This window comes from Rhea americana, unplaced genomic scaffold (genome assembly GCF_003343005.1).
Source record: "Rhea americana isolate MKP2758 unplaced genomic scaffold, rheAme1 scaffold_11, whole genome shotgun sequence".
NCBI lineage: Eukaryota > Metazoa > Chordata > Aves > Rheiformes > Rheidae > Rhea > Rhea americana.
The window spans coordinates 8,342,207-8,358,215 of NW_028185150.1; the positions used below are offsets into that span (position 1 = coordinate 8,342,207).

General features: G+C 36.5%; 1 protein-coding gene across 1 annotated transcript in view; it reads left to right on the forward strand.

Annotated features, from left to right (window-relative positions):
- Positions 1 to 16,009, forward strand: part of LOC146601082 (uncharacterized) — a 50,405-nt gene that overhangs the window by 20,673 nt on the left and 13,723 nt on the right. Inside the window, exons 7-13 of the mRNA XM_085312308.1 lie at positions 1,376 to 1,498; positions 2,170 to 2,262; positions 4,347 to 4,407; positions 4,891 to 5,039; positions 8,230 to 8,433; positions 8,834 to 9,000; positions 9,404 to 9,555. Coding sequence (XP_085168434.1) covers positions 1,376 to 1,498; positions 2,170 to 2,262; positions 4,347 to 4,407; positions 4,891 to 5,039; positions 8,230 to 8,433; positions 8,834 to 9,000; positions 9,404 to 9,555 — 949 coding nt within the window. The remainder of the gene's footprint in view (positions 1 to 1,375; positions 1,499 to 2,169; positions 2,263 to 4,346; positions 4,408 to 4,890; positions 5,040 to 8,229; positions 8,434 to 8,833; positions 9,001 to 9,403; positions 9,556 to 16,009) is intronic.

Below are 16,009 nucleotides of genomic sequence, written 5' to 3' on the forward strand. Positions count from 1 at the left end.
CCCATGATTCCTGCTGTCAGCATGCCCAGACAGGTCGCTACGCACCTGAGTTTAGTCAGCCAACATTCTGCTGACGTATTCTATGTATTTTCTTCAAAAGAGCAGGTCCCCTTGCAGTAAACTCCGCCAAGGTTACAGYAGGGATCTGCAGGGACCAGCCTGGGCCTGTAACCCCATGCTGCCACAGTTGCCTGGGACAAAGGGTGGAGGGGACAGTTCTGCATCAACATTAATCAGTAATGCTCCCAAAATCAAAAGCTGCGCACACCTTCATTGGCTACTTTCTACTTTAGTCACTGCCTCTTGTTGCTTATTCACCGTGTGATTTTCTTTCTTAATCCAGAGTAAGGCAGGCGGTTAGTTCCTGTAGATATACGATTTCCATACAAATAAACTTGATGCTGCCCAAAGGGCACGCACAGAAAAAAGATACAGAAAGTCTTCTTGAGCCTCCAAGGTGAGGTGAACTAAACAAAACAAACTCTTTAGATTACAGAGCATACTCAAGAGAGTTCATTAGATGTAGTGTACACTGACCTCTGTTCTTAGATATGGAACAAGATTTCATTAAAATCTCAAGTTATTTCAGCTGCACAAAGATTGTGATATCTCTGCAAGCCTGATTCCATGCTTCACTAATAATTTAACACTCACTTAGTCAAATCTTAAATTTTTACGTGTCTGTAGACTATTAGGGGTATAGACAGAGAAAAAGAGAAATAGAGTGGGAGAAGAGAAAGAACACAGACAAACAGATGGTTAGAGAGAATTGCCTGCAGGACAAAGACATAAGGAGAGGGATTATAATGATTTTTTTCATTGAATTGCTTTTGTTATGGCTATTCTGATGTAGTTAAAATATTTGAAATCAGAAACACTCCTAGAAGCGCTGAAATCATTCATTTTTACAAAATTTCTGATTTGTTTGTAAATGTCTGTATTTGTTTATACTAGTAAATATTATACTAGTAAAATTTTATTGCCTTATTTAAATGGAGCATGATAGAGTTATGTTTTGAGCTGCTTGTATTTTATCCTGCCATGCTTTGCTTTTCTGAGCAAAATTTTATTTCTTTAAAGTTACTTTTGATCTGCTTAGAGCAAATTCACTCTGGTGTGCTCCCAGAAAGTACTTGGTCTTTGTTTCTTCAGAAAATGAGAGAGAAAATACTTTAGTAGGGGTTCTTGCTCAAAGTCTGCAGCCTGGGAAGAGACAAAACTTCTGTGACAATATGATCAACATGAAAAGTTTACAGACAATAAAAAATAATGGAAAAAAGAGAAAAAAAGTGTTAGTGAAAACCGTTCTTTTCCTCTTGCTCGGCTTTCCTGTTTTACTTACATTTCATTTAATCAACAATCTTTTGTAATACAGGAACAGACTGTAACTACAATGAAGAAACATTATGGTGATAAAATGAGGAGTCTGAAAGCCCGGTTAGAAGCCTACCAAGAGCTAGTGAACAAGAGGAGCACATACTGGCAAGATACTATTAAGGTACCCAAGAAGTACTGGTTTTACATGGGAAAAAGAAGCACAGGTACTTCCAGAGGTTGCAGAAGCAGCTGGTAACTCATCGTAAGTTCTTATTTAGGAAGGACAGTCAAATTAAGAAAACAATTTGTGAAATTACTAAAGAACCATGTAGATGGTTTTCTGGAGATGATTTTCTTCCTTTGGGAGATGAATAATACCTTAACCAATATGTATTCAGAACACTTTTCACAGCCTAGGCATCTTCACTGCTCCAAGAAGAAATCAGTGTGCTGTTCTGCCTTGCTGTCCGTACACTTGAAAATAGCTGGGTTTTTTAATGAAAAAATATGAAAAAATATTCACTGAATATTTACAGCTATATTGTACACTGAATATAGTACAGCTAATACTTACTAGTAGTGAAAAAGGTTTGTGCTATTCCTCCTTTCCCATGGAGAAAAAGGTTTCTGCATACTCAACCCTTTCAAGACTTTGGAATAAAACTACCATCTATATATTTGTTTTAAGATGGTCGGTTGCTTTCTGTGCCCGATCATCAGGACTTACCAGCCTTGTCCACTCATTACGACATCTCAAAAGGTATGGCACAGAAAAAGATATAGTGGCCTTTTTGCAAAATGAAGCCTTGGCATAGAAATTCTGATCCTTTTGCCATGTTCTGCCACTTTCAGAGTCTGAGGGAAAGGAACAGGCAACTAAGCCAAGAAAAGGAAGAGCTTCTTCACCAAATAAATCAACAAGCAGAGAAATGGGAAGAAGAAAAGGTACATAAAGTTAATTTGGTTTTCTTTTTGGAGTAAGACAGCATTCTTATTTCCATTTCTTATCTGTGCAGTTCCATGAGCCTGGGCAACAAGGGTATTGTGTTATTTACCTTTAAATATATATTTCTAAATTGGTTAGGACTGAGATGCCTGTGCTGCTTAGGCACCTGTCTTCTAATTTTAGAGCACCCAAATAGTTTTTGAAGATAGAGGCCTTTAAACACCAGTGAAAATACCATGCATTTTTTTTTATCATACTACCTTTTTTTTTTCTGCTAAAAATCATGAGTGTAAATTTTCTTTCACATTTCACATTTCCTTTCTTTTAAATAGTTGTAAACTTGCACTAAATCACATTGTTTATTTTTGATTCAATKTTTTTTTTTTTTTTTTTTTTTTTTAGAAATAACCAAAAATTTCACCTGATCTGAACCACTACAACACTGCAATACAACCGATTAACCTAACTAGTAAAAATGTCTGGCATGGTAGTCAGAAGGAAAAAGGGATGTGCCTAAAATTCCTCAGGACTTGCAAAATTTCTTTCTAACAGTGCRACTTTATAGAATCACAGAATCACAGAGTGGTTGAGGTTGGAAGGGACCTCTGGAGATCATCTAGTCCCACTGCCCTGCTCAAGCAGAATAGGGGGGAGAAAAAAAGAGGAAAAAAGATGGTTAAGTCAAAAGAAAACATATATTTTTATATATTGCAAGACCATAACAGTTCAACTCTCTAATTTATGATTTAGTTATACTAAAATGAGAGGGGAGTGTCTGTTTTTTCTGAATAGATATAGATTACCTTCATGCGTCCTTCGTGCATCCTAGAGGCAATTAATTCCTTTGTAGAGAGAGAGATCCAGTCCTGACTCTTTTTTCACTACATTAATATAACTGCACAGAATTTCAACAGAATAAGCCTTCATTTTTGCTTACAGTGAGCCTAATAGCAAGGTTATATTTTATGCAACAGTTATGTAGTGTCAAATGTCATGTAACATTCAACAAGGATTAAGTTTTTAAAGAATAAAATAGATTGCTAGGATTAATATCAATAATCTTTTCCTGATATGCCTGACACAGTCTCAATGTTTTACCCAAATACATTTTCAAATTATTTAATTTATTCCTAATTATATCAGTGACCTGTTTTATCTTTAACACGAAATCACTTACTTGTACACTGTAAAATTCTATGCAGTGCCAAATTTGGCTCTATGTGTACACTGAAAAAGCATAACCTTCTAAATATTCCAGTATGTAGTTCTGGATTTGCCTATTGAAATTTACCTCTAGAAATAACTTAACCTCTAATGAAATTCATTTTTGTGGGTACACTGCAAAAGATTTTGTTAATTTGACCTGCCAATTGATGATTTGCTCAGAATTACTCTCCTCTTAAATTCTGAGGTGCATTTTATTTCGCAAATGGAGCCTATCTTCTGAGGTAGGAAACAGCTGAAGTTCACCTCAATTTCTTGTGACTGTGACAAAAGAAAGAAATTTGCTGTTTATTGTGGATAGAATCTAAGAGCATGGCCTGATCTTCATCTATTTTTTCTGAGCACTTTTTAATTTTCCATGTAATTCTTACGCAACATTACTTTATAGCAACCAATTTTCATTGCATTATTGCAAAGCATTTGTTCAGTGACATCTTAACTAACAACTTAGAAAAAGACTCAGAGCCAGATTGTCTTCTGCATTTATGAAACTGAATGCAGATTTCTGTAGTGTTTCAGAGGCCAGGGCTCAGGAAACAGTATTTGTTTAATGATGTAGCACCACCTTTTGATTAAGTTCTGTGTAGCAACAGTATTTAAAGTCAGATTTTCRTTTTTCATGCTTTTTCAACAGTATCTTCCACATAACGCCCACTTCCTGATTGACAAGCACTCAAAAATCCCAGTTTTGGAAAATCCTTTCACCAAATTGTTTTATAACAAGGATATGCTTATTTAATAAGGAAAGGTGCAACCTACACAATATTAAGTTGTTAATTATTGCAGGTATTCTCCTCTAGGTAATATAATGAAAACTGAGGACACTAATTTCCTGCTGTGTTCTCTTCTTGTYTTGCAGACTTGGATTCTAGAAAGTTTGTCTAAAAACCTAGATCGTCTTTACACCCAGCACACCTTGAGTGAGTTTTGTATTTCAGCCACAGACTTTCTTAGTCTGCCTATTTTCTTTCCTGTTTGCTTTTCTTATGCTCTGGTGCATACCAGCTGAAGTCAATATAAACTTTTTCATTGTAATACTGTGTTTTAAGTTCGGATAATAGAAGAGTGTTGGAGCCGCAGATAATGCCAGTCATGACTCCAAACTGTATAAGAGTAGCTGGCATATTACAGTCAGCATCAGTTTTGAGTTGATTTACTTTAGCACCTATAGCTTTCTCTTCAGAATTTTAAAACAGATAAAATATGATTCCTTTAAAATTATTTGAGGTTCAGTAAATAAATACATTTTTTTGATTATTATAAATTACAAATATATAAATTTGACTGAAAAGTATAGATTTTTAAAGGGAGAAAGTTTTGGTTAACTGGACAATGTTCTAGCAAATACATATTAGAAATTCTTCAGCCGTTCTTGCCTGTTTTTTCTATTGTTTTCAATTTAGCTTTGCAGGAACTTCAAAACATCAATCTATATGTGGACAAAGTGTATGACCTTGTGAACTTCCAGATAAAAGTTCTTCAGAAAAAATCTGAAAAGACAGAAAAAGAAAAGGCAGATGTGTCAGTGGTTTTAGAATTAAAGGTAGCACAGGTGAGTACAAAAATGGTAACTGAGCAGTCAGGCTCACTCACACAGTAAAAGCTAAAATAAACCAGTGAACTACCTGACAGTAAAAACTGTGTTTCTTCAAATATATATGTGGCTTGAGAATGGTGGTGATGAATGATTAAAACATCACAGTAATGAATGTTACATGAATAGTGTTACCTTTTACCCAGAAACAAAATCTAGTGTATTAAGATTTGTGTTTTGGAAACTAATTGTTATTCAGGAAGATACTATCTATGAAATTTTGGTTTCTCCTTTTCCTTCTCTTAACCCTCCTCTAACCTATATTTTCCTGCAAAAATCAATATTTATTGTTCAGATACTATGAACTGAGTTATAACATGAAAATCACAGAATCACAGGATGGCTGAGGTTGGAAGGGACCTCTGGAGATCATCTAGTCCAACTCCCTACTCAGGCAGTGTCACCTGAACAATGTTGCCCAGGACTGTGTCCAGACAACTTTCTAACATTCTCAGCAGATGAAGGCCCAGCTCTTGCAGCCGTTCCTCGTAGGGCAGGTGCTCCAGCCCTCTGATCATCCTCATAGCCCTACGCTGGACTCTCTCCAGCAGCTCCATGTCTCTCTTGGACTGGGGAGTCCAGAACTGGATACAGGACTTGAGATGAGGCCTCACGGGGGCTGAGTAGAGGGGCAGGATCACCTCCCTTGACCTGCTGGCAACAGTCGTCCCAATGCACCCCAGGAGACCMTTGGCCTTCCTGGCCACAAGGACACATTGCTGGCTCATGGTCACTTGTCATCCTCCAGCACTCCCAGGTGCTTCTCTGCAGAGCTGCTCTCCAGGTCAGCCCCCAGCTTGTACTGGTGCACAGGGTTATTTCTGCCTAGGTGCAGKACTCTGCACTTGCCCTTGTTGAACCTCAGGAGGTTCCTCTCCACTGCAACCTCCAGCCTGTCCAGGTCTCTGAATGGCAGCACAGCCCTCAGGTGTATCGGCAACTCCTCCCAGCTTGCTATTCTCAGCAAACTTGCTGAGGAGGCACTCTGTGCCCTCATCCAGGTCGTTGACAAATACGTTGAACAGAATGGGTACAGGTACTGAGCCCTCGGGAACTCCACAGGTCACAGGCCTTCAAGTAGACTCCACGCCACTGATGACAACCCTCTGCGCTCTGCCTTTCAGCCAATTCTCAATCCACCTCACTGTCCACTCATCTAACCCACACTTCCTGAACTTGCCTAGGAGGATGTTGTGGGAGACAGTGTCCAAAGCCTTGCTGAAGTCAAGGTGCACAACATCCACTGCTCTCCCCTCATCTACCCAGCCAGTCCTTCCACCATAAAAGGCGATCAGATTGGTTAAGCAGGATTTCCCTTTGGTGAATCCATGCTGACTACTCCTGATCACCTTCTTYTCCATGTGCCTGGAGATGACATCCAGAATGAGCTGTTCCATTTCCTTTCCAGGGATGGAGGTGAGGCTGAYTGGCCTSTAGTTGCCTGGGTCCTCCTTCTTGCCCTTTWTGAAGTCTGSAGTGACACTGGTTTTCTTCCAGTCCTCAGGCACCTCTCCAGTTCTCCATGATCTTTCAAAGATGATGGAGAGTGGTCTGGCAACAGCATCCGCCATCTCCCTCAGTACCATGGGTTTCTCATCTTAATCTGATTCTTTATTGAGAGGTTTATGTATGCAAGTGTTTCAAGGCTACCTAGCTTTTAGCTATAGTATATACAGAATAGCTATATACAGAATATACAATGGTATATGTCTCTTATTYTAGTATTTTCTGTTTTGGTGTGTCTTTAGACCAGGGTTTATTTACTTGCAGAGTTCAGGGATTTCTAGGAGTGCTCCACTACWGGGCTGTAGGCTCCCTAACTGCCCAGCGAGAAAGTTCTTCTGTTGCTGATCACTTTGCTCTTTCACAACCCGGAGTGCTGAGTACATACCACACTTGGGAAGATGTGCCTTGCCATGCAGACAGGCTCTTTAGCTAATCTCAGGCATACCTGTATAAAGGAAAGGCACTCATTTCATGATGATACCTCTTAAATGTATCAGCTTTCCACTCTCCTAAGTTTTAAAATATTTCCATATTTATTTTTATCGCATTTATTTATATTTGATTTGATATATGATAGTCTGAGAACAACTCTTCTGTAGTATAGGTAAAACCTTTTCACTATTTGAAATGGGGGAAGAAAAATATGCATAATAGAAAACACATACAGAGGTGCCCTAACACTGCCTTACAGATTTTTAAAACATTAGGTCAACTTAAATAAAGTATTTATTCATGTTATTCAATGGATAGTTTATCTGTGTTGGTAAGTGTACAATGAATGAGAAATGGACCAAATTAGTGTTAGTAAAGTTTTATATGAGAAAATTTTTTATGATATTTTAAGCTATGATTATCTAGTTAAAAGTTTTTATATTAAATACATATTATATTTATATTTATAATCTATTATTGTATCCATTATTATAATGCAGACAAACAGTAGTTTTTATTAGAGTTATTCCATTTGGCAGATAATTCTGTAAAAATTACTCTTTTTTTTCCTTACTTTATCTGTAGCTTATAAATATTAGATTCTGGCACAGCCATCCAGAAATGTATGGTCTTCATTTTTAGACTATTTAGTAGACTGTACTATTTACATCTTTTCAATGAAATAATAGAAGTCTGATTTCTCAGTTTTATTTCATAAATAAGAAATACGATGTGAAAAGAATAAAGACTGTAGAGATAGCAATAAAATTTCAGGTATTTTAGAATGTGATTTAAGAGCTATAGCTATAAACAGTCATTTATGAAATTAAAAGAAATGTCTTTGTGTTTTTGCTTTTAATTAACATGGTTTTAGTTTAGTATGGTTTTGTAGTTTGCAATTTTGTATGGTTAAGTATTTTTTTTTTTACACTCTGCATTTTGTACAGCAGTTTCTGAATTCTGATTCTCCCAGTGATATTGCAACAGTGTCCTCACTGTAATATTAGATAGTGTAAAGTTTACTTCAGGAATCTTTAAAAAATCTCCTTCTCTGAATTGTGAGCCTACATTCCAAATGTTGGGGCCTTTTTCAATATTCCTTTTGCTTTTCTCCTTTTTGCTCTAGCTCACTCATTAAAATCCTGGAAAGTTCATATGAAAGGAATGAAAGTCTAACATACATGTAAAATATATTTTTGTTATCTCCTAGGTCGCTGATGAAGAGATGAAGCCTGAGTGCTTCATGGAAAAGAGATATCTTTGGCAAGCACGCACCATACTGCAAAAGATACAAGAGTCTTTAGACAAACGAGAGAAAGAAGTCGCTGAGTTTCTGCAAAGTGAGAGAAGATATAACAAAGAAATGAAACCTCAAATCACAATGCTGATATTTTTGAAAACTCTTGTCAAGGAAGTAAGTAGTTGGTCATTAAAAAGATGGAAAATGATTTGCCAGGTTTTCTAAAAGTTTATTTTTTACTTACTATAATCACTGTTATTACATTAAAAATAGGTAAACTTGTGATGGATGTGTTTGTTTACATTCACTTAAAGGCTATAGTTGAAATTTTTAGAATACCTTATTGAACTCAAGAACGATAAATCTCCTCTGAAATTCAGCCTACACAAAATTGTTTAGATCATCACATTGCTTAATTAGCATTATTTTAAAAGATAAATTAGTGAATCATAAGAATGGCATTGTGAAAAAATACATRTTTTGCTGTCTCTACAGTTGATTTCTGAACCACATGAACTACAAACAGAGGTACCAGCTTTGCAGCAAATATGATCTAATTTTTGATCCATCGCAGGTTCACAACATATACTGTGATGTTCCTGAGGCACAACAGTACATCAGTCAGCAGATCCGGAAGAACAAGGATGAAAGGACTGATCGGAAAGAAGCCTTTAATAAWGCTCAGGCTGACATTCTCCCCTATGAAGTATGTTATGGAAATGAACCCACGGATGACAAAAGGTATACTAGATAGTTAATAAAGCAAAGATAGAAATAATGCAGAAAAGTAATTGGTTGTTTTCACACAAAGAAAATACATTTTAATAAATGCTATTAAAATTTCCATGCATAGTTATAAGTAAAAAGCAAAGCAGAATGTAGCTTTATTGAAAGAAAAAAAAATCAAGGAACTCAGAGAAACTATCTACAGAAGAGCAGAAAATTTTCTCAGCTCAGCTGGCTTATACAAGTTTTATCCAATGTATTATGAAATATACTGAAATAAGCTTAGMTGTCAAGTGTGTGCTACACCATAACCATCTCTTTCTTCCTACATTTTTACAGGATGCTTCTTCCTCATACTCTTTGTTGTAGTTTAAGTTACTTATTTCTAACAAACTGTTCATTTTCTGGACAATGACAGGACACAACTCTTGACAAAGCTTTTCAGAAATCTTGGGAGAGCAAAGTCTGAATTAGAATATGTTGAAACAGAGAAGATTGTGTTTGATTGTATCCAGACAGGGGAAATCCCCAACTGGATTAAAAGGGAYTGTCTTTATGCAGCCTTGACAGGTGAGAAAACCTCTTGTCAATTCAGGGAAGCTAAATTATCCTGAACCAGCTGATTTTAGAATATAAGGAAATACAGTAGCAGTAAAAAGGCATTTAGATTCATGCTTATATTTTGACTGAGGAAATATGCAGCCCTGCCACAAACTACCCATGAAGCAGCTAGAGTTGTGTGTATTTTAATGAATTGGTATATGAATTTTAAGACGGAGTCATGGTTTGTTAAGACATAGCTTCCATATTTACTTCCCACTGTGCTTTTTTATTTGATATCTCTGTCATTTTCAGTAAATATGTCTGTAGGGTTTGGAGAGAGGCAACCCTGAACAGTATGTAAAAGTCCTTCAATATGTACATTGCATTAGTTTAATTAYTGATTAATTTAATCATTCTGCACTTCTGAGAGAACTAGCAGGAAATCTTTTTCAAATATTTGGCTTGTTTTTTTTCTGATTCTGCAACACAGAATATGTGGCTTTGGTAGCTTATGCAAGGAAAGGAGGAGGGCTGTGCAATTCTATTTGAAATAATTTTTAGTTTAGGAAGGTTACTGTGCTATAACTCAGTACTTCCCTTATATAACTAAACACTTACTGGAAACCCCCAGCAGAYCCAGGAAAAGATACATGCTCTGAGAAGACAAGCCACCTTCCAGACAAAGTCATGAAGAAGAGTAAATCACAAATCTAGGTAATAAACTAAAATGACATCTGACATGTTTTTAAGGAAGCTATTGAAAAATGCCTTTCTTTTCCWAACTGTTCTTCAGGGATTTAAGATTTGTTCTGGGTTATATCCTGTGACATGTCTAAACGTGTGCCTTTTCCCAAAAAGCAGATCTCAATAGGAACTACATACAGAGTTACACACAGTCCATACATATTATACTAGCACTAAGAATACTTACTTTAAGAATAGTAGAACCTTCTTAACTAGCAAATTATAGATTTGTATCTTTTTCTGTATGTAAAAGCTCTAATGTTCTATTTGGTCTTTATATGCACTTATTTTTCATTTACCTACAAATCTTTTTACGTATGATGGCCATKGATGCCTTTTACAAGTAGAGGCAAAGTGTTCATGTAGCTAATATTTGGGATACATATATTTCCTACTTAAGTGGTAGGCCAGAAGTGAAATATCATCTCATTTCTTTGCATCAAAGAATAAGGCAGACAAGAAGTAGCGAGGTGATTTGAATTTTTCCTCACAACAGTGACCCAAAAAAGTACTTAAGCAACACAATGTGAACCATGGTGCAATGAGGCCCCTTACATATTGCTGCTGTGGATCTCAAAGCAAATATCCCTCAAATTACCTGAAATCCTTATCTCCCCTACACAAACATTAACACAACAATTATTATGCTGAGTTAATGCACAGAAACTTTGCACTCATAAGTAATGCACATGAACTATAAAATATTTACATTGGCAATTATTAATAATATAATTGATATTTTTAGGCTGCTAATGAAACAAAAGAAGAGTAAGAGAGATACCAGCCCTGGAGCAAGATCCCTATTTCAGAGGTGGACCTTGGGTAGACAGCCTGGAACGGAAAAGCACTTTCCAGTGTGCTTCTGGAGTAGAAACAGAATTAGAATTAATGAAGAATTTCAATTTGCTGTTGCTTACTATAACAACTACTTACTGTTACTACTTAACTGCCAGCAAAGCTTACACAGCCATTTAAATCTTTTCAAAATTATACTCATTTTAAGAAACATTTTGAAGATATTTTAAAAAATGACAGTACTGTGATAACGTAAAAGAGTTCCTGACTAACAAAAGAGTCCAGGATTTTGAGTCRTAAGGTATAGATCTGATTGAAGTTCGATGGGATATGTTTTAGACAGCTAAACCGTAGCTGACTAAAACTGGGTGTCTGGGCTGCCTCTACAAGCAATATATAGAGAGAGGAGGTTACAGAAGGAAATCTGGGAATCTTCATGTGGAGTATCTGTCTAAAGGGACAGCAGGAACATCCCATGGAGAGAGGGAGCTGGAGGGAACCAGAGGAAAATATAGTAATTGTTTGACCAGTTAATGCTAAGCAAGGTCTGTCCCACAACCACTAATTATAACAATAGAGCTTTTGTTTGTTTAAATAAAAGTTACACTCTTTGCTTAAAATGTTTTGGACAAAATAGAAGATATTTATACTTAAAAAGAAGAGTTACGTTCATTTTTAAAGGCTTAGATAAGAAGTACCTGACTGGCTAATAATGTTTGACCTGGTAGACAGCCATCACATATCAAATGCTTATAGGTCAATCCCAAATGAATGACTTTTTTTTGTCTTTACCTTTTAAAAGTAAATATATGGAGAGAATATTGATTTTATGCTGTAAATGATACAATAAAGTCAGTAGATCACTATGGACACACTGTATCTGGTAGATCATGTTATTGTAATGCTGCATAATTGGTACATGGGCTGGAATAAAAGCAGCTCATACATACACTGGCAGCCAGTTTTTACCAGTCARCCAATTCTCTATATTGATCACTGATGGTGTGGAGATGTGCATGAGTACACATTAGCTGAATTGCTAGATCCCCAAAAGGGAGCACATAAGTATGCAGGATTCAGCTGAAGGAGAAAGAAAAGATGGACTGTACTAGGAGACTCTCCTAATCTTGTCAGAGTAATAACTGAAGACTTAAACTAAGCCTTTTCCTTTCTTTTATAGATGAAGAACTATCATAGAATCATAGAATGGTAAGGTTGGAAGGAACCTCTGGAGATCATCTGGTCCAACCCTCAGTTTAGCACATATGGGGATTGAACACATGACCTTGGCATTAGCAGCACCATGAGCTAGACCTGTTAAGACTAGCCCAGCGATCTAACAAAAGATCTAACTAGCCCAATATCCAGTAAATTTCAGTAATTTTATATTTAGTTCCTTTGAATCTCCTGGTTGAATACTGCCTGAACCTGGCAGTTTCCTCCTGTTCATGTTATTATGCTGTTTGCTGACACTTCAATTTGAGTRTCAGCAAACACTTAAGTTTGACTCCATTTTGGGAGCCTTCTTAACCTCATTTACAATGAAGTGGTGCAAAGAAATTAGTCAGCGGTTCTGGTCCTTTTGCCCCTTGCCCAGTTTTGATCAAGGTCCTTCCTTTCTGAATTCTATCATCTTGTGTCTTCATTTAATTATTTCCATTGCCAAGGAAAATATGGACTTAGGCATGATTACTCCCTATTTATCTATAATATGGAAGTAGGAAAAYTGAATGCTTTGAAATTTGAAACTTAGAGGGAAAAATATATCTTCAAGGAGATGTTTCTTGTTTAAAGAATATCTTTATCACATATTGGATAAAGATATTTACCTTTAGACCCCTGGATTATATTCTACAGGAGTCAAAGCCAGAGCTTATGTAGGGTTGTTATTAGTTTTGATTAGGCTGCTATTAATCTTTTCAGATCCTCCAAAACTTCTAGGCCTAATATTTTTAATATTGAAATTGTTTCTTTGCATTTAAAGTGCGTATGTTTTCTTTTCCAGAGTCTATGCTAGTGGGTTTATTGGAAGCATAGTTGCATCATGGATAATTTACAAACAAAGCAAAAGGTGAATTACTTTAAACAAATTCTGAACAGTAATATTTTCTGTTAACTATGGTAAGGACAACCACTGAAATTCATTGCTGTATAGTTTTTCTTTCTCTCAAATGTAAATCAAAAKGATCAGAATTGAAAGCTAAAAGGATTTGCCCTAGAATACCAAAAGTAGAAGAGTTTTATGCTAATACACTTTAACATTTGGACTGTTTGCACTTTATACTGAATTTTAAAATCCTGCAAAACAACTTTGTGGCAGTACTTGACAAAGGCTATGTTGCATAATGTTGGTAATCAAAYTAATAAAAAGAGACCAAAGCCCAGACATCTCTTGGCTTCACTGTAACACAGTATAAAATATGTAACTTTTAAAAATATTTTAAATTAATTATTTGAATTATTTTTAAATATTCTGAATTATCGGAAATGTTCTGAAAATGCTAGACTTTGTTCACTGAAGTCTAATTTAAGTTCCACAGGAGCAACATATTTGTTCATTGTATATCATTTCATATGCTAGTTAGCTCTATTATATGTCAGACAATTCAYAGAATCACAGAWTCAGTAAGGTTGGAAGGGACCTCCAGAGATCATCTAGTCCAACCTCCCTGCTCAGCAGGGTCACCTASAGCATGTTAGACAGGGCTGCATCCAGGTGGGCCTTGAAGATCTCCAGACAAGGAGACTCCACAGCCTCTCTGGGCAACCTGTGCCAGTGCTCCGTCACTCTCACAGGGAAGAAATTCCCCCTCGCAGTCAGGCAGGACTGCCTGCGGTTCAAAGCCAGTTTACTCTCTGGGACATTTTTAATTGCAGAGAGTTCATAATTTCTTGTATAATTTTTAGGAGTAAGGAGCTGTGATTTTACATTACCCAGTAGATGGGGCTACTCACACACTGTGCGAAGAAAATGCGTTTTGGTCACCTGCAAGAAGGCAATGAGAAGTACCGGTAAAAACACGCGTTAGAGAAAGCTGTCATCTTATCCTCAGCAAATAAAGGCACTTACTTTCCTAAAGTAAGCTCACCACAACTGCTCTAAAAAGTTGTCACCTCTTCCTACAAACTTTGCTCCTCTTACATATTTAAAGACCACAATAACTGCAAGAATCACTGATACTCAGCTGCAGCTTGCTACCCCTCAGGACACAGCTGTTTCTCAGTATAGCTAGTACACTTTCCATGCAAAGAACTCTTACCTTTCCTTATATTTCCTTACGGGTATTCCTCAATTTCCTGCACCTGGTCTATCTCATTTCTAAGCTCCTTATTAAAAAATTCTCTGTATAAAGTGGAAAGCATTGAATTCTTGCTAGTAAAGAAATAACCCTATTTCCTCCTCCACAGTTCCTTCCTTTAAGAAATGAAGTATACCTTTGTGGTGCTATTTTCACTTCTGACGTGGTTTGAAGTAAGTTGTTCAAAACCAGCTTTATCCTACTCCTACTTAGGCAGCTTTTCATTCCAGATCCTAGGATGAACTTTCATGGATAATATCTCAGTTATACTGAACTTTTCAACAAATGTCCACTTGTCTAGGCTACACCCAAAATACTTKCTGACCTAACAAAGTGCTACATAGTTAGCCCAGAGCAGTGGGACCCGTGGGAGTGAGAAAGTCAATACAATCCTTACAAGAGCTGTTAGAGCACAAATGCTTGTATCTCTCTTACCAATCTGCATCAACCAAGAATGCAGCTAATGTTCTGAAAATATTTCAATTTTCAGTTGAAATTTCAGCTATGACTGGACCTATGTTCTCTTTTCTGTTCTCTGCCTCATCTTGTATATCTTTGTTAYATCTTACAAGAGCATAATTGACAACTTTCCTTTTCAGACTTCCATTATTACCCTTCTATTTCATTAGGAGTACATTTTTCCAACAAATCAATCCAGGTATAAACATGAAAATTGTACCAATTTCTTTAAAAAGGTGAAAATTGTTCTGAGAAATGTCAAGTACCACAAGAAATAAGCAACAGACGTGAGTGAAATGCCAAGGCTTTCATGCAAAATTGCAAGCTATCAAACACAGAAGGGAAAACATATTTATTCAATAATTCATAGATAAGTGTCCCTATCTTGAACTTAGAAAAAAAAAGATTTTTTTTCCCCTCATACTGTTGAAAACACTGCTACCTCTAATTTTAGAGGTTATCTAAGAAGGTAATTATTACATAGCCAAGAACTTTAGAGTCAAAGTTTGTCACAAATGTGTATTTCAGAAATTATGGAAACTTTTAGCTAAGGTAAAGCCTGAAGATTTTCTTCACTCTGTGGCAACTTCAGACATAGTTCAGTGACTGTCTTGAAGTGCCACTTCTTGTACTAAAGTAAGAAGTATCTCAGTTCTTCACCCTCCTTTGCAGTGAGCTATGAAGTTTGTTTGCAGTGGACAGCTGAGTCAAGTCTCTGATGTTACTCTCTATACACTAAACTGTACACATATTTTAGTCCAGCACAGGCCTGGCATTCAGAAAGTAAATATCGACAGTATTTCGTTTGTCTTTTACTGCTATTTGTTCATTATGTGCTTCTAGATTTGACATACCTACCCCCTAAAAAGAACACTCTTGTCTTAAGAAGTATACTTATGGCAGAGGATTTTTCTTCTAACAAATTAATAAATGTATTTTAAATATATACTGCTGGGAACACATTGTATGCTCTTGAGTGCCTCTAATGTACTTATGGCCTATTTCAGTTGGGCTGTTAGTCCACCTCTCTGCAGGAAGACCACTGGAAAGGAATGCAAGAGAAAAGAAACAAAGCGGCAGAATCACTAAAATATAGATACGTTGTCATGATGATGCTGTAGAGAAAAACAACCAGAGTGGGTAAGAGAAGGGTTGTCATCAGTCCTTAGTGATGGACACACCAC